This window comes from Cydia strobilella, chromosome 18 (assembly GCF_947568885.1).
Source record: "Cydia strobilella chromosome 18, ilCydStro3.1, whole genome shotgun sequence".
NCBI classification, from domain to species: Eukaryota; Metazoa; Arthropoda; class Insecta; order Lepidoptera; family Tortricidae; genus Cydia; species Cydia strobilella.
Genome location: NC_086058.1, coordinates 7,746,133 through 7,769,793, shown reverse-complemented (window position 1 = coordinate 7,769,793; position 23,661 = coordinate 7,746,133). Strand labels below are relative to the sequence as shown.

Genomic DNA, 23,661 nt, shown 5'->3' with positions numbered 1-23,661 from the left:
TGACGCTGTAAGATGATTTTAAGCGTGACATTAATTATTACGTAAGACGATATATCTATAGAACATAAACCTGCATGCAGTTTACGGCGCCAACTGAAGATCAAGTCCTTGAGACTATAGTATTCTTCAAATAGCTTGGGTACGGTGACAGCTGTCATCTCCATACAATTAATAAGCATAAAAGACTTAAAAAACAAAATATATATTGAGATGACAGCTGTTATCGTACCTATAAGCTATGTGAAAAATTAATAAGAGAAAAATGGTTAAAATTAAAATGCCTGTGCGCCTGGTATGAAGTCACAGCAATCTCGGACTAATATTGCACACTTATCAGTGACACGCTTGTATTACGTACCTAAGTAATTAAGGCATTTACTTAGAAGACAACAACCAGGAACGATTATAATCCAGTGAAAGAGCTATAGCTAGTTATTTTTCTAAAATGAGGCGACCTTCTTTACCTTGAGTTACGTATAAGTATGTACTACTTTAAGCTAATTAGAAATTGTCCTATTCTCGATTGGTCACTAGACAATAGAGACATACCTACTTATTATTGTTTTGAGACATTCAAATATTTGCCACGATTCGGTACTTCTTCTTCTCGTGTCGATGGTTTCAGACTTTCAGACTGTGCGGGACCAAAAGGCAGCGACATTTATCGCCCTGTCCGTCGCATCACGGAGATCCTGCTCAGAGCAGGAATGCGGGCACGCTGGGCAAGATAACATGTGTTCCATTGTTTGGGGAGTCGTCCCACATGGACATTGGGCGTCTGAGCCGCTTAGAGCGCCCCACTTCAGCATGTTCTCTTTGCTACGACCGACCTGGGAACGCAGTCTGTTTAAGGCTTTCCAGATCGGCCACGGCTGCTTATGCCCAGCGGGAAGCGCTTCAGCGGGGCGGACGTAGTCGTCAGGAGGGGTGCGGGAACTCTTCCATTGGGCAAGTCGCTTCTGGGACGGTGGAATCCGGATCGCTGCAGTACACCGCATAAAGCTCCTACGGCTCTTTAGACGAGATGGTGGTAGCTTGTGGCCGTGGAGAGGATGCCTAGGGTCTTGTTCCTGCTTCAATTTTTCAACGCTACATGCCACTTCTCTGCGGGCTTCCGGGGGTGCGATTCCTGCCAGAGGGTACAGCTTATTAAGCGGAGTTGGTTTAAGACATCCGGTTATTATGCGGCAGGTGTCGTTAAGTGCCGAGGTAACTTGTCCCGCGTGGGTAGAGCGGTGCCACACCGGGCACGCGTATTCGCCAGCTGAATAGCAAAGTGCCAGACCAGTGGTGCGAAGGGTGTGCGCAGAAACGCCGCAGTGGGTTGACATGAGTTTCCGCAGCAGACAGTTTCGCGAACTAACCTGACGCGTTTTTAAACAGTGGTTCTTGAAGGACAAAGTTCTGTCTAGGGTTATTCCAAGGTTCGATTCGGTTAAAAAAGTGTTTTTGAGATATAAAGTGACATTGGAATATGTTGTTGTAACAATGTTGAATAATTACAATGTTACAATGAATTTATGTGCAAATATGTAAATAAACAAATAAAATAATCTTAATGTGTTTAAATGAAACAGTTGCTTGTGTAATAATTGATCTATTAACAATAATTTATTACAAGTAATAAAACTCACGCACTTATTGAAAACCACGTAACACCGAGTGCGACCACACTGTATATATCTCTACGCTCATATCACACGAGTAAACAAACGAGACAGAGTAACAGCTTTATGCAATCTAGCTTAGGGCACAATAAATAATAGTACTACCGTACAGAAAGGAAACATCCTACAAAACCGAAGTTTGACAGCGGTTCAGGGTCGAACCATGATGTCCCTTTCTAATAATATGGCACTGTCCCTTTCGGCTATTTAGGGTTGTCAAAATTCAGGTCATTATCTTATCTGTGGTCGTGCACGCAAAGGGACGTCAAGTTGTGCCAACCCTATTAATTGCTCGGCGCAATGCTGAACCGAATGGAGCCGAGTTTGCCCGAAGCGAGGAGTTTCGCATCCCTGCTTAGGGTGGTTCCATCTGTACAATTTTTTTTATCCAATGTTGCGTCTCGCTCTCTAGAGCATTAAGCAAAATGTGAGACGCAATACACACTGGACTAAGAGATTGGACAGATGGAATACCACCCTTACACAACCACTAACACGGTTGTCCCTAGTACCAAAGAGAATTAAGTAGACATAGAGTGCTCTCTCCACATCTCTACATACTCCATACATCAGTTTTGTTACCAAAAAGACTTAAGTTTCGTAGTCGATATCTAGCGTCAAGTAGCGGAATTCTCAGTACTGCTACTCGACACTAGATGTCACTTTTGTCGCGACTGACGAAAAGTGTATTGCTCAACAATTTACAACTAATATTATAAGTAGAAGGAGTTGAAACTAGAGTTCCGGTTATAATATTAGCTGGAAATCGTTGAGCATTAGACTTTCCATTCGTTTTCGCGACATCTATTGTCGAGTAGCAGTACTGATAATTCCGCTACTTGACGCTAGATGTCGACTACGAAAATAATAGTATTGTTGGTAACAAAACTGATGTATGGAGTGAGCACTCTATGTCTAATTAATTTTCTTTGCTAGAACAAAGACAACTATTCAATGAGGTGACGCGCGCTGGTAGTAACGTAATAAAAAACATAACACGGTTATATTAAGTTGTTACTCTGGTTTCGTTTCTTTAATCCTGTGCTCATATAAAGTTATAATTAAATTAATTCTTAATTATTGTAAACTATTTACATTGGTATCGTTCTCACTCTTCGCCATTATTGCAACTTATACCGTACAAGGAGGGAATTAATTTAGTGACTGAATATAACAAATAAATAAAAACTTAAATCTCAGTAGAAGCTTTAAGCCATCTAAATGGCCGCTATGGAGCAACTATGTTCCGCATGTCAATAAATTCACGAAAACTCTATTTGGTTATTAAATTATTTATCATTTTGAGAACAATACTCGGTCATATCAGCTACCTGAGCGTAAGCCTCAGACTTTTGTGACGATTTTTATTGATATTATTAATTTCTAAAAGTACATATGGTACCTGTGACCGATTGTTTCGCACTTTTTCTTTCTTTGTTTTAAAAACAAAACATGCATTTTATACGAGTCAGTCATGATACCCACATTACACAGTTTTCGTGAATTCATCTGTACTGTACTGTCATAATGTAAATAATTTCCTAAAAGTAATGAAACACTAAAGTAAATTTAATACCATACTCACAGAATGAACCTAAAGTAGACGTACCAAGAGTAAACTCTTGATATATTTACTTCGTAATTAATACAAGGCGACAACACACCAAGTGCCTGCGACATTTATTTTAGGTGCTACAAAGAAACATTGACACTACTTTAAGGTAAAAGCGAGAAACATAAAATAATTACATCCGTATTACCGTACACAAAGGAATATAGTTCCTGCAAAGTGGTACATATATATATCAGTTGCCAACTGCGGCTATTATATTTTTACCCCTTTATATGCCGCCAGGTGACAAGTGACAACCAAAACTCAATTATTACAAAAAATAATTTAACAAAAATCAACCTTATTCCGGTTTTAATATGGTTCACTATGGCTATTACCTTGTGGTAGTCATTAGTGAGTTTTGTTGGTCACCTATTCCTTTATCTACACAACGGTATTACCTATATAAAATAAGAAATCCACACGAGACATTTAAGACTATATAATCATTTGGCGCCTAATCGCAGACACTTCGTATGTCGCGTTCGTTTCTATCGTACAATCTTCGACAGAAGTAAGTCACCATCCGCAAACCTTATTACAACGAGATAAAGTCCACCGATGGCTAGTAAAAATATCACTGTACCTAATAATGCAAACGTACAACCGCATCACCTCAAGCTACGTAACATTCGCTAATCCGTAGCTATGTACAATCGCTATCAGATATATTATACTGGAGCGGCCAAGGAGCACAATAATATATGAACATGCACTCTTACCAGCTTGACAATAGGCTAGATGACAAATTTTTATGAATGGTACTAATCAATCAGGTGTGTTTTTAGCATCAAATGTCTATATGGGACCAATTGCATTAGAACAATACAAAAGTCAGAAATGATAGCCAAAGTCCGACAGTCGTACCTCACTCGCGAAACGCTTCTAACAAAACGATAAGCGAACGTGACGTCAAGGTCACTGAGAGCCCATCTTGAAGTATAGACAAAACAAGAAAATTGCGTTTTTGTCGGTGAAATATTGCGTTTATGTATATAATTGCTATACAACTTTTACCTTTTTGGAAGTTTAAAAAAAACTAACTTTCAGGTCCTGTATTTTTGTATTATTTCCATATATTATTTTAATATCCACATTATAGTGATAAATTGCTTACTTGCTATGTATATTACTACATTTTGTTATAAAATGCAACATGTGTCATAATCCCTATGCAGAGGCGTGTTTAGATTGTGTGCATGTTGGCCGCTCCGATTTATCTGTTAGCATCTGTACACACTACGCGAGTGTTTTGAAACATCAGATTAGTCCGGTAAGCAGCATATCTGGAGGTTATATACTATCGGCTCCCTAACCAAAATAGCCATATGGCTAGCCGCCCTTTCTATCTATAAATCTCTTTGTCATAAAAATATTGACAGCTAGAGACCTCTTACTTACAGGAGGGTTTCCATTACCACGTCTCGGAACGCCTACAGTATATTTGTGTGGACGTAAGATCTCTTGAGATCATTATGAGCAATCTCTTCAAGCTTCGTGTAATACTTTACTCTAGTTTTGAGTACAGGAGTGATTTGTTCCCTCATTGGCCGACGCCTAGGACATTTGGTTTGACGGGACCTGAAAATAAAAATTTTAATTAAAAGAGAACCAAGGAATCGAATATAGGTACCAAAATATGTTGTCAGTAATTGCGTAAATATCGATAGATCGCTGCCGTAGTTTGTTTAACACTGAAAATGTTTCAATTACTAGAGTCTGTGCGGAAAGAGAAGGGTCATAGAATGTATTGGTTCCCTTATATTCCACGACTCTTCCTCTTTTCGCACAGACTCTAGCACATTTACTTCAATCAATCTAGAAATAATTTCTATTATTAGATAAGTGTTTACTTTTATTGAAGGATTACCTTATCTCGCTGAAAACAAAGTGGACAATGAATAAATACTAGAGGAGGTAAATGGTCGATAACGAAAGTCGATAAGAATATCGTGTATCTTGACTGATAATAGATAGTTCTGGATGGCTTAATATATTATGTGAATGTCAAGTTGGATAACTAAACGTTTATCTTTCAGGGAATGACGCAGCTAACCTGCCAAATAAGTGCTAATTCAATTAAATTCAATGCAAAACATTAACTGAACCAGCCTTACGGTCATTACGGAATCGGAGCGACACGACATTACACATGTATTATTGCCTGATCGGTGCAAATGCTGGGGTTTTTCTTGCTCTAGCTAGCGCATCTCTACAAATGTGAACAAAATACTGCACCATTTCATACAGACAAATCTGGATAGGGCGTTACACTACCCGTCAGTCGTTCAATACACGCGTGGAATATCGACTAGTAGGCATCCCATCATTTCATGAATCGTAGTAACGCTCATTTAGTGTCCTAATTTTATCGAGTTTTGTTTCAATAAATAAATGTCTTATAGCCGGTCAACAACTTTGCCAGTAGTCAAAGGCGCGAAATTGAAATTTTCTATGGGACGATAACCCTTCGCGCCTAGATTTTTAGGGTTCCGTACCCAAAAGGTAAAAACAGGACCCTATTACTAAGACTCCGCTGTCCGTCTGTCTGTCTGTCACCAGGCTGTATCTCATGAACCGTGATAGCTAGACAGTTGAAATTTTCACAGATGATGTATTTCTGTTGCCGCTATAACAACAAATACTAAAAAAGAATAATATAAATATTTCAATGGGGCTCCCATACAACAAACGTGATTTTTTTGCTGTTTTTTCCGTAATGGTACGGAACCCTTCTTGCCCACTTGAACGGTTTTTAAAATTTGCCGCTCTTTTCGAATGACTGAATTGGCTTGACAGACAATATATATCTAAATAATAGTAATGTGACAAACAAACTGGGTAAGCGTCGATATTATTCGTATACTGTATGAATATAATATGAACTATGTTTGAACTAAAACTATTTTATAGGTATTGTATTATGAATCCACCCTAATAGGTCCATACTAGTAAAGTAGGAGTATGTGTACCTGGTGGGGCACCTGTGGTGGTAGTAGAGTAGAAGTATGTTTACCTGGCGGGGCAACTGTGGTGGTAGTAGAGTAGAAGTATGTTTACCTGGCGGGGCAGCTGTGGTGGTAGTGGTGGTTGTCGACGTACTGGTGGTGGTCGGTGCCGCCGTGCTCGTCGTTTTCTATAAACAACACGACAAACATTAATACAGCATTAAGCAGACGGATATTTTTTACATTTGATTTTCTATCCCATCAGAGACAAAATAATGGCAATATTTAAACATGCCGCCGCCCAATAGTAAGATTCTCTTAACTTAATGAAATATTATAAACTCAAAACCATCTTTCAATCGTAAACCACAGGTAACCAAGATGTAACATCATTACATCAGTACAAATGTGACAGAAGAAACTTTAGCACACCCTGTTTTAATAAATATGAACATGGTTCCTATTTCTATTTTGACACTAGGCCACATTAAGAAACTATGTTCATATGAATATATGTATTCCAGAGGAAAAAGAGCTCCAAAGGCAGAAATAATCCTACAAATGATATTGGAATCTCGCGCCCCGCTTTTTTTTTAATATTTACTGGATTGCGGATTGACTTACAGTGTACAGTTGTATCTTATTCTCTAAGGCATCCACGCGTCCCGCCAGCGTGGAATTGAGCGTGGCTATGTCCTGCTTGATCTCATCCTCCCTCCTTCCGTTGGCGGTGACGTTGGCTATGGTTTCGTTGCTCCGCGCGTCCAGCGCTTGGACTAGCTTCTTGACCTCTTCTACGCCCGCGGAAGCAGCTAACGCTTGCTTTCGCGTCGAGGCTAGCGTTTCGTCGAAACCCGTGATCTGGGGAAAATAAAGTAATGATTAAAGGATCGTTGTTTTGGTACTATCACTGTCCCCCTAGATACGGTTTTTTCATTACCTGAGTATTTTTTTTAATGTTACCAATTGTTACAATTGAAATTAAATTTCAATCTGCATTAACATTTTCCTAGGCAGCTCTATTTTTTTAGAGACAATTGCTCAAATATCCACAATGATGTAGGTTGTAGGTAGGTAACAATAGATAGACGCCATTACAATTTTGACAATCACAACCAGTTAGCGAATATTTTTGTTTTTAAACTCATTTAAAAGCTCTTATCTGCTTAATCTTTTGTACAGGTATTAAAATCGTGGGATCAAGCATTGGTTGTGCTGTATACCTATAGCATGTAGTCAAAAGGATTCATAAAATAAATGCAAAAACATGACTAAAAATATGCAGGATCTTAAATACACTCAGACAAAAGATTTAACGAAGAGACATGGCCGTTAATATTGTTCATCATGAAACGCACGACACGTGGATGCGATATGTTACCCGCTTCAACGCTACAAGCTATAAGATGCAAAAAAGCAATTGAGATGACTACTATGGATAGCCCTAGAGTTTCGAAAGGTTTAGAGATATACATATACTCCAGCGTACTTCTCACTACCCCCTACTACTACTAGAATTGGACTAGGGATGCCCCGGGAGAGCCTAGGACTACGTCGATTAACTAGGACATCCCAGCATTCAACACTGACGTCTTCTTTTTTTTTATACCACGTCGGTGGCAATCAAGCATACGGCCCGCCTGATGGTAAGCAGTTACCGTAGCCTTTGAACGCCTGCAACACCGAAGATATTACACGCGCGTTGCCGACCCTTTAAAAACCTGTACACTCCTTTTTTGAAGAACCCTGTGGGGTTCAGTGTGCTGTAGCCCCTCGGGAAAACCTCGGCAGGGAGCTCATTCCACAGCCAAAGCGTACGAGGGAGGAAATTCCCTTTAAACCGCACAGTACGCGACCGTTTAGGTGCTAGGGTGTGAGGATGAACACCCTACCGATGGCGAGCGGTGCGGTGATAGAAAACAGCCGTTGGCATCATGTCAAACAATTCTTCAGAGCACAGCCCATTGTACAAGCGGTAGAACACGCATAAGGAGGCGAGGTCTCTCCTTAGACTTAAAGGTTCAATACCGCTTGTGAGTTTGGGATCGTCGACGATTCGTACAGCGCGCCTTTGGACTGAGTCGAAGGGTCCAAGTCCATATTATCAGTTACCTGTGATCCGAACGAGCCGACGGTCTGCTGCAGCTCGGCGATCCTGCGCGGTGTATCGGCGAGTTTGGGCGCGGCGGCCAGCTGACCCGACACCGCCGCGAGCTCGCTGGCCGTCTGAAAAGTGACAAGTAAACAATCTACTGTATAAGATACTAGGAGATCGGAATAATAAATAATTCAATTTGAATACAAGGTGCATTTCACACTTTAAACTCTCGCGTTTTGTACAAATATAGTGATTACAACGGGTCTAACGCGATATAACTTAATTATAAATCATCCGACGTTTCAGCTGGCGCAACCCAGCACGGGGTCGCATGAATGGGTTGCACAAGCTGAAACGTCGGATAAGGTAAAAATAATGAAATCATATCGCGTTACACCCGTTATAATCGTTAAAGAAAATGCTTTTCTGCAAGTTTTAACGTTAAAGGCTTACTAAAATCCAACAATTTAATTTGTTTGTTATGACTCTGGTTCAGGCAAATGTAGAAACCACAAAAGATAGGAAGAAAATAGCATTCGTAACTCAAGAAGGGCATTTTCAATTGACGTATCTCCTTATATGTAGTTTTTACGACTATTCAGATAGTAGTAAGAAGGAGTAGTATCATAAATAATAAGGTCCCATTCGTGGTAGTTATCAATTTTACAGTTAAATAAACGATAGCACAATATTCTCGTACATAAAATGTGGTCTTCAAATACCACATAAAACACTTGTATGTAATAGTTGGTAACAAAGTAACAAATCAATCAAGATTAGGAAAAGATCCAAAGAACTTAGGCCACGAATTATTTTGTATGTATGTACAATAATACAGTATCTCCGCATAAAGCTAATTTTATTGCGATCAAAATCACAATACAATCTCCCGAGCCAGCGTTATGTTAAGCAGTGTGTTTCGCGTACCATCACCTGATAGTAATCTTGTATGTTGCCAACTAAAGTCCCAAATTACCTGCTCAACTCGCTTCACGAGTTCTGCATGTTCTATAGTCAACTTATCCAGTCGCGCGCTGAGTATGCTCGCATTTCCTCGAAGCTCTCTGGACGCTGTGTGGCATACTTGGAGCGCATCGCCGACGGCGCCGCTGGTTGTTGATACTTTAAAAAAAAATTAAATCGGTATATTGTTATTTGGTATTTATTGAATTTCCCAACGGTACATACATATAAAAAAAACCGGCCAAGTGCGAGTCGGACTCGCGCACCGAGGGTTCCGTACTTTTTAATATTTGTTGTTATAGCGACAGTGTCTAGCTATCACGTTTCGTGAGATACAGCCTGGTGACAGACAGACGGACAGACGAACTAATTTGCATCGGGGCTCGTATCAGGAGGTAATACTTATAACATGAATTACTGATCAAATTAATGGTACATATATGTGGTTGTTTCAATGCATTATGTTGTTGATTGATAAGCCTGATAAGGTCAAAGATTAAGGAGTCACCATATCGTTTAGTTAGCCGCATCATTGTTTGTTAATCGTAAAACATAATCATTCATTGTTTATTTGGTGCGCAATATTAAATAATGTGAACATTGTTTTCTTACTCCCTATATGCCAGGATCGGTCAGTGGATAGGATCAGCTTTAGGGTAGAATATGAAAGCGATTGAACACCGCAGGCTAATGGGTATCAAATATAATAGGGAAGGTCTAAGAGGTTTGCTGGTAATAGTCAGGGATTTCAAAGGATTAAGGGCCACATGGCCCACATGTAAGCACTGCATAATAATGGCCACTACGCGATAAAAGTAAAATAATAGATTAAATTGTCATGCGACCTTGAAACCTACGTTAACGATTTTTTTAAGGGTCACTTGCACCATCCCACTACCCCGGGGTTAAGCGGTTGAACAGTTAACCCAGTGTCAAATTGTACTGGTTACCATGGTAACTCCAGGTTTAACCGGTTAACCCCGGGCTAGTGGAATGGTGCAAGTGGCCCTAAAATAGGGTCGAATGTTTTAATCGATTGACCTGAACGGATAACGACTTCGATTGCTTTGATTATTATGAATAATAATTTAATACATATTTTATACCTCTTCGGTCCGAGGCCAGCTTTTTATTTGGATTATGCGGATTAAGGACGGATGGAGGTTTTGTGAAGGTAAATAATTTTATACATAATATAAAACGACGACTTGTCAACCTTAAGCACCTACGACCTATACCTGTTTCCTGTACTTATGGCAGAACAGGAAATTCAACTGCAATTCAATTAGCAAAAAGTACTAACAAGACTTGATTATTTCCAAGAATAAGTGGGCTAATTTCGAATCGACTCCACAAATCCAAATTACAACGCTACGCACCAGAGATATAGTCAATTTGGTGCCTATGGACTTTTCTGATTACCTACACGTTTTTAAAGGTTGGGCAACGTTACATACATAATGGTGTAGTCATTTTTGATCTGTAGGTAGGTACCCCAGGTACCTAACAGACGTGTGAGTGTGTGTCTAATCCATAATAGGAAGTTAGATCCGCGAGAGGTTCAAGGGTCTAGCAAAAACTAGTGTAACCAGTTTTTAACAAAGTGATGTGAGGTTTCGCACGCAATGTTTACGAATTTGGCAGACGACTAAATAGATACAATACTTAACGTGATATTTAAATAATACGTATTAACTATTACCAGTTTATTGATACGTATTATGTATTTAGTTTGCAAATACAATCGTCGTGTTGGTGTAATTATGCATTTTAATACACATTGTTTTAGTGCAATTCCTATAGCTTGGGCAAATTACCGTGTACGTGTACACCTACTTATTTATTACAATAAGTACAAAAAACGTTACATCAGTAAATATTGTAATTTTATACATCCTATTAAACTACTTAAGTGAAACTTAGAATTTGTAGTCTATGGACAACCTACTTTATAGCATATCCCGATATAATAAATAGGTGAGGATAACTGGAGGCGTAAATATACAAATAGATTTGATTGATATAGATACAAGAATTTACGAGCTTTTCTCAATTAGGTTAAACATTCTTTAAACTATCGTAATATTCGTACGTAATGGAACAAAATCAACCAGAGAAAACATGTATTAATTTAACAATGCCACTGAATAATTCAACTGAACTGAAAGTAAAAGTATACGATGAGTAATCGACGGAGTAGGTACAGAGATGCTATCTCCCAGGCGTGGGCGGGACATGTTTCGGGGCCTCTGTCTATGAACAATAGCGGCACTCCCACTGATTTACAAGTTACTTGACAGACCATACATGTAGTTATATATTTCAACAATTAAGTTGATATCAACTTATGAGAAATGAAGTAAGTAACAGATCAGTTTATTGATACTATAATAAAAAGACGCGCATGAAAGTAAAAATATACTAAGGCTCTCAACACTCTTAACAGATATATCGACGCGCATTCGGCAAAAGCCGATATGAAAAAGCTTTATGTCCGCGCAATAAGATCGAAAAAGCCGTCGACGCGACGGCAGGCGCCGCGCCAGCCGAGCCGAACGACGACTATTTCGCTCTTATGGCGCAGACATAACGCCTTTTCCTATCGGATTTTGCCGATTTCGCGTCAATATATATGTGGGGAAACCCTAATGCGAAACATGTAAACCATGGGAGTCTTAACTTAGAGGATATCTAAAAGATGTTTTACAAGTATGCAAGAACAGCTCGATATGTGTAGGTAGGTATAATAAAAACGTTGAATTTCCCTGGAAGGCGAAAAATTCTACTACATACAGTTACAATGTAGTTTAATTACTCTGCAATTACAAAATCGTTGCATTAGTAATCTCATTTAGGAACGATTAGCAAAGAGGATAAAATAGGATAGAGCGGTACTGCCATAGTAAATTATGAAACCATAGTAAATTCACTGCCATCTATCGACACGATTCAAACTAAAAATAAAAATCTCAAAAAATGTATTTATATATGGATAAATGATTTTTTTTTATTTGAAATATTTGCATTAATTATTTTTATATTATTTTGACCAATGTTCTTTCACTGATATGCGTTAAAATTGTTAAATAACAAACGAAACCGTCAACGCCATCTATACGACAGTAGGCCAAAGGTAGTGGCGCCATCTGATCGAGAATCAAATTTTCTTGATTTTTGAGGAACGTTTTTTCCTTAGACTGTATCCATCTATTACGGAGTTATATCTATCTTTGCGATTAGTCAACACACATACCAATTCAATTGACACACAACGTTTAGTAGAACATTTACCCCACTTACCCCCAATTTTATGAAGACCAAATATATAAAATTGAAAGAGCATCCAATCCAGCAATAGCAGAAAAGTGATGACAGCGATGAAAAACAGGATTGTCGTTGTTTCAGTACATATGGCTAAATGTGTTTAATATTAACGTTTTTGCAGTTTCTTAAAACAAAGAGGTGACACAAAGTACCTGTGTTTCCCTGGAGATAAACAACACCGTCGGTTATTTACATCACTTGATTACATGGAAACAAACATGTAAATGAGTAAATAAAAAGCACGGAAGCCAAATTTCACGGTCGCGCGTCTAGGTCATGGAATATTTGGTGTAATATTGACGAGAGCTTTCTATGTTCGGCTACCGGCTCATTAGGTCATTCAAGAAAGTTCACAAGTTACGCAACTAACGATTGAGCGGTTTCCTCGTCTCAGTATTTTAATTAACGAACGTTCGTTCAATTATGCAGTTCAATTGTTTTTCGTAAGTGTTTACAAACAAGTAATTGGTTTTTTGTTATTGTTATAAAGTAATTGTGAATTATTTGGAAACAGGATTTTATCGTCTTCACGCCAGTAAGGTTTTAAAAGTACCGCGTTGTAAATATTTACATTATGTTTTTAATTTCAGCATTATATACAGGGTGACCTTAGCCATTGGACAAACCCTGAAATCCCACGTAGGGTAACTTCTCAGGAATGCTCTAACGTAAATTTTTTTTAATTAGAACAAAAGAAAAAATAATAATTTTCAAACAAAAATTAATTCCAATGATCGACAACAAAAAGAGACATGCTGTATTAATCATTGGCAGTGTTTTTGGCAATTTGTTAGAAAATGTGCGGCAATGATGACATTTGTCAAAAGTCAGAATCTTATTAGTGTCATAAATAAAAAAGATAATCAACAAGGTCGAAGAAGGTTTTATAGTATTTATTACCTCAGGAGCTATTAACACATACAGGCTGCTCCAAAGTAAAAAAATCGTAATTCGTTAATTTCTTCGTAACCGCTACACCGGATGTTATGATACATTGTATACTGATTCTGAATACCCTAAATGCATATGTATATTTTTGTTTTGTCCAATGGCTAAGGACAACCTGTATAAGTAGTTATCTGCTTATATATGTTCTATTTATCTATATTCTGTCCAGTACCCTCACCATAGTCACCATGAGTTTTACGCGGCCTTAAACGATAGCGACTGCGTCAATTCAAACGAGTATAGGTGTAAACTAAGAAAGTGAAAAAGGGTTCCTACCCAATACACCGAATACCTGTATTTATTACATAAACGTAATACAACTCTCTCTCAATTACAGAAAACAATACAAATAATACAGAAAAGAAGAGGTTGAACAATACTTACATAGATAAGATAAACATCGCTACAAAGAAATGGTTAGTGGGTCAAATGAGGATTTTCTTAATTAAACAAGTACCTAACTAATAGGTATTATCAATTATGATATCATCGCCAGCAGCAGCAGTTAAGATTTTTATCTACAGCTAACTTTTTTACGACGAATAAAATATACGATCATTCTCTTTATTAGCTATATTGTGAAGTGTGAACATACATCCCTATAAAATACAAATAATGTAAGTAGGTACTCATAAGTCTATTAAAATAAAGACTGCCTATGAATTCCTAGATAACATCACAATAAAGTTATTTTAATTGATCAATCAATTAACGAACCTCTATCCATTTCAATGCGAAGAGAGACGATTTGCCTTCGAACATCAACGAAGAGCCACAGCACCGTAGCGGCAGAAACAACGCATACGCATAGGGCTAGGGCGGCGGCGAGGCGGACGAAGGGACGGGATCGGCGGCGGCGGGAGGTCCTTCGGCCCCAGGGTTCCCCCTCATCACTCGAAGCCGACAGGAGCCTGCCACTCCTAGCCCCGCCGCCCCCGACCAGAGCGTCCAGCTCCCGCCTCTTGCGCATCTTCTTGCCGACCCGCAGTGGCACCGCCGCGTGAACCGCACTCTCCATGTCTCCGGATCGCTACCGCATTCGTACACTTCCTCACTCACTTATCACAACACGTCGCGTGTGCGCTAGCTGGCGCTCGAATGGCGAATGATAGCGCGAGTTAATCACCTCTCGGCTGAGAATCGATGTGCTTAAGATTGTCAAGAGTTGAATTCAAAACAAGAGGTCATGAGGTTTCAGGTGTTGGCGTAGTTAACGTGATGATATATCTTTTTAAATAATAAAAAAATACTTATCTATTTTACGACTACTTAAAACATAGACTTATATTGACCGGGATATAGACCGTGATTACCTTTTGTATTGTTTGTCACCCGTGAACAAGATGCATGTAACTGCGTCGAAATATCGGGAGCTCAAAAACAATACAAAAGGTAATCACGGCCTATATCCTGGTCAATATAAGTCTAGTGAAACTAACCGTGAATCATTCAAAACTCTTAATTAAAACATCTACAGTAGATTGTTTCCACTTTTCCAGGCCGTCCACCTACTTCCTTTGCCTGATACTTATAGACCTAAGTCTAGATCCGACTGTGCTTAAGGTTTCGCGGCGTATTCGTGATAAAATCATCGATTTTCATGCCTAATTCTTAGGAAATGAAAAAAGCAGTTCTATCATGCAAACGGTTATTTTATCAATCCAATCCTGCGCGATGACTAAGAGTAACATAACATTACATTACTTCCTGCAATTTGTCGTACTTAAATGGAAGCAGTATGGAAAACTAGGTGGAAGAGAATAACGTGATTGCAGTTGCACGGAAACAATCTCTATCTTCTTGACCTGGCCGGGTTTGTAAATATAATACATAGGTATAGGCTACCTAGAACTGGTGAAAAGGGTGGAAGTTTGTATAAAATTGCCGGGACAAGATCAGTAGAAGAGCTGAAAAATGAGAAAAAAAAGCGTGCTTCGAATTCGACAGCTGAAATAGGGGTCTCTATTGTTTCCCGATATAGTTTTAAGTCATAATGTATTGTTTGTCCACATTTTCGTTAGTCATAATTTGGTTTTTCTCAGAAACGCGTAACTTTTCAGGATTGCCATAAAACAAACCTAACCTAACCTATCTATAGGATGACCTGAGGAAAATCCTGAAAAGTTACCGGTTTCAGAATTATGACAAATGATAATATGACTTTCAATAATTAGGTATGTCAAACAAAGGGACCCCCTGAAAATAGACGTTACTGTACGGCCCGGTAAATAACTTTGTTTGCCAAAAGTTGAAATAAAGGTATCTAATTTACTATGTAAGTTGTCTTAAAATTTCGCTAAAAAAATCAAACGCTTGTTGGTATTCAAAGAGCTGAAATTTGGCATACGTATGATAGGCCGGAAACAATGTACCAAGATGACATTGAGCTGATCTGGTGATGGAGACCACATATATAGACACTTATTACAATCGATTCGATCAATACATGATTGTTGAAAAAAATACTCCGCGATAGAAGTTTTAAATTTTAAATTAAGTTTGTGACAAAAACATATTTTATAAATGGCTAAGACGAGGAACGCAGAGAAGAGGTTATGGGATTCCTGATGTTGTCAAATATCTTTACATCATTATTATATAACTCCTGTTTTACATATTGTCTGCTTCTATTAAACACCACTAATACATGTTTACTGGAAGCTTGTTAAGGCCACCGAACGGTCTACGTGACAACTGGCTTATTGATAAATAAATTACCCATTATGCTGGCACCTAACTACCGGCAATAACATACCTCACTGACAAGCTGTAGACCTTGTCTATATGTGAATAACGTTTACCAATATATAGTTGCTATAAAAACATCTACTTCGCTTTTTTGCTATATCTATAGTTTGAATTTCTTCCGTCTAGTAGTTATTTATTCTAAGCATTTAGGTATACCGCAAAAAGGTTTTTGTGTAACTAATCAAATTAAATTGTCAGGGTCCCATGAAAATTAAGGCCAGCAGACCGCTTAGCATGACTTGCGCTGACGCGCGCAACTATGGAGTCTGGAGTATAATAAATCAGTAAGCTTTTATTCGCATTCATTATATTATCTATGTTACCTAGCTATGTAAGTAGATACTTGTTTTGTGCAATAAAGTGTTTTTTTTTACTACTAATACTACTACTACTACTAAAATAGGAATCGAGAGGTAAGTAATTGTGTTTGAGGTCATTACTCGTTGACAATGAAAACAATTGGCGCACCTTGGTCTTGCTCTTGTCAGACAACATGCTTGAAAGTACCAGACTTGTGAGCAAATGTAAATTGCGCATATACAAATGTAACAATGACAAATAGCAGACCTCCATTAGTATAATTCTAATGAAGGCCGTGTTGTGTGGACATCGATTTGTTTGTTGAATAAGGTAGCTTCCGTAAATATTGCTGGCAGATGGAACATGGTCTAAATATAAGAACTCGTAGATCGTATTAGAATATTCATAGAATATTGTAACAAAACTACTCAGAGGAGTTACGGATGCGCAAGTTGCTGAAAATTTACAAAAAGTTGGAAAAGTTCTCGGAAATTTCAGGATTTTTACAGCAAAACAAAGAAACCCTTCATTTCAAAAATGAAATTATTCTATTTCTTTTCGTACACAAAAAATATAGTTTCCAAAAATTTTCAGTCGAAATTTTGCGATTTTGATAACTTCTCGACGGCATATCAGGAGTGACTTTATAAAGCTCAGCTAATCGATAACACGTGGGTATAAGGGTCATATTCGGGATACGGAAATACAACCAAACAAGGCAAACAACCCTGTTGTTGATACCACACCAATAAAAAACCTTCAACCTTATTTTAAGATAGCAGTGATGTCTTTCCTACATCATTCTGATATTGGCAGATACATATATTATATCGGATCCAATCAAAATCTATTCAATTACTGTGTTTGATTCTCTAGTTTATTTATTTATTTAAACTTTATTGCACAATAAAAATAAGTACAAATGGCGGACTTAATGCCTTAATTAGTTTAATTTTTAAGGTAGACTATAATGTAGTTTACCTGAGGCATCGTGTTAATACTGAATTAAAATTTTACTATGTTTCTGTTTTTTTTCTTCGACATATGCTTAAACCGTTTGGCGCAACATAACGGTATTTTTTTAATAACTGCAAGATACTCTGTCCTACCTAGATCTCACTTTCCTACATAATATACTGTATCTGAATATTTGTGCACTGAAAGGCTGTACGTGAACAACAGTGATACTATGTAAGATAAACAGCATAGCTTTTACACAGAGAAAAGCGCTATAATGTTCAAGCATGTATGACGCAAGTGCCGTTAAAATTCATACATTCTTATGACGTTTTGGAATTCACATTGTGGCAGAAATATCGACCACGAGCTGGTGAATGAACGCGCGCTTGCGCGGAGCTGCAGTAACACTCTGTAACGGAACCACGATATTACTGCAACTAATTCAAATCAAAATATCGCTACTGCGGACTACGCAAGGGCTATGACGTCTACTGTATTTGCGTGGCACGTCTACCCTTGGGTAAGGGGTTAGATAAACATTAAAGTGTTAACTTTCAAGCTGTTTTCCAATTTGGAAGTACCGTTGCTTGGAGCCTGGAATGTTTTTCCAAATAATATTAACGTGAAGTATACGGTTAACGTAAAGTAACTAGGGCTCTGCTTATAGATAAATATCGATAAAGTGCTAAGAGCTTCATTATTGTGAAAGGCCGGTTTTAATTATCTAAAGATAATTAAAATAGTTTGAGGAAGCCATTTTCCGGTTATAACAATTGATGTAATATGCAATAATAGCGCAAACTGCAAAAAAATCGTAGGTAAATATTAGGGACGTCCGAACTATATTAGATTAAAGCCTGCAGTTGTATTTAGCACAAGGTTATCTCTTAGGAAACACTACACAAACACTGAAACCTCATACAATACAAAACACTATCACTAAAATACAAACAACTAGAACTCTTTCTTGTCACTAAAAACACTCTCAAAACGACCTAGTTGCAAAACAGCGTAATGTTTTTAAATGTTTTAACTGACCACGTTTATTAAAATAGGTCCCCTAGGTATCCGATTGGTTGTTTTCCCAGTGACTACCTTTACTACAAATGTTTTTGTAGTCGAGTAGTACGCGGTACTCCACTCGGAATTTGGGGAGCGAACTAGTCGTGACGTCACGCAGGCGCGACGCGCGTGCGTACTGCAGACGCCGGAAATAGAGCGGCTGGAAGAGACATCGCATCACCAAATCATATGACCTGTCCGTCTAGAATCTAGATAATGTCCATACTATTTGGCTGTTACTGGAGAAATCATAGATAAATAACGCATCGATAGTGGAAAAGTAAGGCGTGGGACGCTGTCTTACAAACTGGTCGTGTTCAAATTCTTACTAATAAGTTTCTTGGAAGTCTTGGAACCTTCAATATCATGTGACGTCTCTTGGTCAGATGGTACTGAGCCGCTTTCATATAAAAATGTACCGGCGCTATTTTTTGCGACAGCCTGCCAGACCTTGGGTTTTCGGTTCCTTTACGATACATCCGGGAAAGCGTCAAAGCGTAGATAACATAGAGTTAGACCAAGATAACTGCAACGATTTTGACAGCACAGACTGTGCAAGTGCATCATAATTTTATAGAAGTATGACGTTTCAAATAACAATTGCACAGTCTGGGCTATCAAAATCGCTACAGACTTATCTTGGTCTAAATACCTATAACTACAAATAAGCTTTCCATATGTTTTAAACGTCGCCATACGAGTATAACTTAGTAATTTTTCTACGAGTCTTTTCACACTTCCCTATGTCCGCAGTCAGTTAGTACCTACGTGTAATTAGAGTTTCAATTTGCACTAAGTAGCACCTAATTAACTTCAATTTGTTTTAATGGCTATGTTTATGTACTACATAATACATATTAACTTCACACGGTAATTAGGTGTAATGTAACTGCTATAAAGTAACGTTATTTATGAATATTATGCCATTGCATCATCATCATCCAACCACACATTTTGCCAAGACTCACTTAGGGACCATGAGGACCACTTGGCACAATTCCTACAATGGGGTTGGCCGGTCGAAGTGTTAAGCAGATGGCGCCAGCATAGCTTGCCCTGTCAATCCTTAGAATTGTGTCAAATTTTTGTTTTTTTTAATGCCCTGGATGCCAATCCTTTAAGCCAAATCTCATAGAAAAAGGGGCAAGCTATGATGGCGCCATCTCTGCAAACCTTTGACAGTTGCCAACCCCATTGGCACTGGCACACAGGCACTAATAAATAAAATAAATAAAAATAGCCTTTATTTCTGAAGTTTTGTAACAATCTACTTAAAAATATACACAGGCACTAATTTCTACTAAAGCGTGTGTCATTTAACCTTCCAACCCAACCTAGACGGGAAACTAAGGCCGCAATGGGTTAGTCCGGTTCCCTCACGATATTTTCCTTCGATAAAATGCGTCTGGTAACCATTATACGATGTTTTACCGGCGGTACCGGTGGTACCGGCGCGGCGTTCCTTGGGTTCGCAAGGCGCACTCTTATTGTTACGCTAGGAATTTTTATGTCTACAAATTTTAGCTTTTTCTTTGCAGCCGAGGTACCTACGTAAAAGCTTGTACTCGTGTTACGAATATAAAATAATTGCGGGAAAATAATGTAGCGCGTAAATGTTGGAATGAGTATCTACGGACAGAAAATGAACCTACAATACTGAAAAAGCTTATCAAAAGCTTGGTAAAAGGAACAGTAGATTGTTAACGACCCATTGCACCTGGGATATTTTGGCGCTCGCTCGAACGAATAGAGTTGAACACTACTTTTCATTTCAACTATATGGAAAGTAATACTAATATACATGTGCATTGCATTTTATAAAACATAGTAGTTATAAATACATACTTTAAGTACTTAGTTGCTTGTATGACTTGAGGTATCTTTTACTGAAAAATTACGGTAAATTTATTGTCACAAAAAAATATACGAAACACAGAGGTGTGTGGTCCTGTTCAACTTTACAAAATGGTTACACATAGGTATAAAATATCGAATCCACATACTCATTTCAACTAATAAAACCGTAAAACATCCAATACGCGTTTAGGTTGGTACAAAAGTACATTCAATTATGCCTATAATTGCCGAAACACCTGCGTAGCTCTCAACCCTGAATCGGAATTTGATACACTTACCCTTGATATGATACGATGATATACCCCAACCCACGGCGCGACATACCACGCATATAAAATTTATTATTAATTCAATTTCTCCCAACATTAGATAAAACTAATATTGCACGGAAAATTAAAGCAGGCTTTGCTTTGAAAAAGTTGTAAAACACAACTCACCTCAACGGTCCCGATGGGATTTCACAAAATTTCTCTATTCTGAAAAGTTTCGTAGAAGGCTCAAATTGTGACGAACCTACCTACGAACTACCTACCTACCTACAGACTACCTACCTACTGACATTGCTATTAGTTACACAAATTTGGACTCTAATGGAATTTCATTAGGTTCACTCTACAGAAAATCTAACTGAAAATGTAAATTAGTCCCACCCACTTGTTTATTGACAGATAAAGCCGATTTTACGAATAAAGGGCGCAGGAAGGATGACCTACCTCCTCGTGCAATGAATTGTGCTGCGTCACATTGAGGTATGCGTAATAGGTATAAGATTATCTAAATAATACCCACTTAGTTTGCAATATAACGTTAAATACATTTACTATACCAAACAACAAATACAAAGCAATCAGGAATTTGACGTCAAAGAAGCTAATATCAGACATTTCTCATACGGAATTACTACTACAAGGGAGTGGAGGCACTTAAGTGAAGTGTAGGCGGGGTTGGACATGGGAGCAGTACAGAATTACAGATTTGCGTACTATGCAATGTATGTACAGTTGCCATCAGATATATAGGAGCGGCCGAGGCGCTCATAAATATCTGAACACGCTTCTTTTGTCAAGGCGTTAGAGTGCGTGTTCAGATGTTTTTGAGCACCTCGGCCGCTCCGATATATCTGATGGCGACTGTACGCTACTGGCTATAAGATAATCACTTTTCAGACTGGGGCTACTAATGAATAAATATCGTATTTGTAAACACAGACAGGTTTTTAAAATTTAGTTATGTTGTTAGTGTTGCCTGTTCCTATTTTTTTTTTTTTTTGAGTATTAAACAGTTTTTCTAGGGTTTGTAGCCAACAATCTCAGCACCTAGACAATTTTATATATGTACCTATTTTGGCCTAGGACTGTCTCATTTCAAACATAGACAGAGAGAATTATGTCTTTGTCTCCAGTACTAGAACCCAAAGTATAGTTTTCCAGGTTCTTACTGACTGCCAAGTTGTGTTTGCCAGACTTAGTCTTTTGTTTTTTTTTTATTAATGCTTATTTCAATGATTTTTTTTTACATGTTTTTTATTAAAGTTGTTCAATAATATAATAAGCAAATATAAATCTAGTTATCCAAATAAAACAAGTAGACAAAAATATGCCTGAGACAGATGGACAGTCTGGCATTAAGGTAATCACCTGTTAATTTTTATATAAATTTTGGAATGGAGTATATTAAATTATGTTCAATACATTTTTAGGGTTCCGTACCCAAAGGGTAAAAACGGTCCGTCTGTCACCAGGCTGTATCTCATGAAAGTCATGAACCGTGATAGCTAGACAGTTGAAATTTTCACAGATGGTGTATTTCTGTTGCCGCTATAACAACAAATACTAAAAACAGAATAAAATAAATATTTAAGGGGGGCTCCCATACAACAAACGTGATTTTTTTGCCGTTTTTTGCATAATGGTACGGAACCCTTCGTGCGCGAGTCCGACTCGCACTTGGCCGGTTTTTTAAATAGCAATCATTTCAAAAACAAAAAGCATGTGTATGTGTATATCTTCAGTTCCCATCTACACTACTCACCATGGTCAACAGCAGCTCTCATAGTAGACACTTGGTCGTAGAGTGCGGCACATATCCATGTCAGTATAAGCAGCCAGAGCAATAGTGTGCCACGGAGAGCCCAGCGGAGCGCGCATCGCACCTCAGCTCCTATGTTGGGCTCTGGGGTCTTGGGGGTACCTCTGCTGCGTTCCCGTCTGTAAAAAAATATATTTACAATTGACGGTTTTCAAGTACACATAAATTTATATCAACAGTGAAAAGCAGTGTTTTGCAAGCTTTTTAATTGTGCAACCCCCTTAGTATGTAAAAAAAAAAACGTATATATTACAGGCTTCCAGGCTGGTGGAGACCCATAGGTTGAAAAACACGGGTGTAAAGAAATATTCATGAATTATAATATTAACTTTGTGGCATTTATAATTTTATTTATTTATTGTGGCATTTAAGCAGGTTACAGAACAATTCATTGTAACAATTTCACTGTGCAGTCCGTTTGCACCAGTTTATCAAACATGTATGTGGCAAATTGCACTGAATAACAGCAATTATAAAACAACCTAAAAATAACTTGCCCATATTTAATTTTTACATTAGGACAATGTAAAAGATTCCTCTCTTACTGCTATATTGATAATGTGCCCTAACATCGAGATGGCCGAGGCCAATATTGAGAACGGTGGAGTAGGTTACTCTGCAGCATGGTACAGGTTTTATCTTGCCCTTATCAAAACAACTCAACATACTGTGAGGGCTAGAATCACAAACAAACAAGACAAGATCATACAAAGAAGTAGTAATTAAATTATTTACCTTGTGATTTTCTTTTTTCTGCTAGGAATTATTTCTAGCTGCAAGTCATCGGACTCCTCGTCACTTGAGAGGTCCAGCAGGCGAAAGTTTTCCTTGTTAACTTTAGATGGTAGTGACATTGTTGTACTTGGTGCAAGTACAACATGCTATCCACAACTTCCGCTTTCAGAAATTCAGAGGCTCCACAATGTAAACTCTTTTACCTATGTCTTTTACATACAACAAAAATCTAGTAGACAAAGTACAGAGTACAACCTTTGAAGACTTGTTTTGTTGTTCTATTAAACTTTGTATATTACACTAAACAACTTAGAAAAAGATGAGTACATACGCCAAAAACTACATATTAGC

At 38.1% G+C, this 23,661-nt stretch overlaps 1 protein-coding gene across 3 annotated transcripts; it reads right to left on the bottom strand.

The window, feature by feature from the left end:
- Positions 1-2,662: 2,662 nt before the first annotated feature.
- Positions 2,663-23,525, bottom strand: LOC134749533 (olfactomedin-like protein 2A). Of its 3 annotated transcripts, none has more exons than XM_063684501.1 (7): positions 23,311-23,525; positions 22,519-22,694; positions 9,302-9,447; positions 8,340-8,453; positions 6,852-7,088; positions 6,340-6,415; positions 2,663-4,860 (listed from the first exon to the last, which is right to left on the bottom strand). In XM_063684501.1, the coding sequence occupies exons 1-7, from the start codon at positions 23,427-23,429 to the stop codon at positions 4,823-4,825; spliced, it is 906 nt and encodes a 301-aa protein (XP_063540571.1). In that variant the 5' UTR covers positions 23,430-23,525; the 3' UTR covers positions 2,663-4,822. The 3 variants fall into 3 exon arrangements, with proteins under 3 accessions (XP_063540571.1, XP_063540569.1, XP_063540570.1); XM_063684499.1 differs by lacking the exons at positions 22,519-22,694; positions 23,311-23,525 and adding exons at positions 14,278-14,693; positions 18,664-18,762; XM_063684500.1 differs by lacking the exons at positions 22,519-22,694; positions 23,311-23,525 and adding an exon at positions 14,278-14,770.
- Positions 23,526-23,661: the final 136 nt, after the last annotated feature.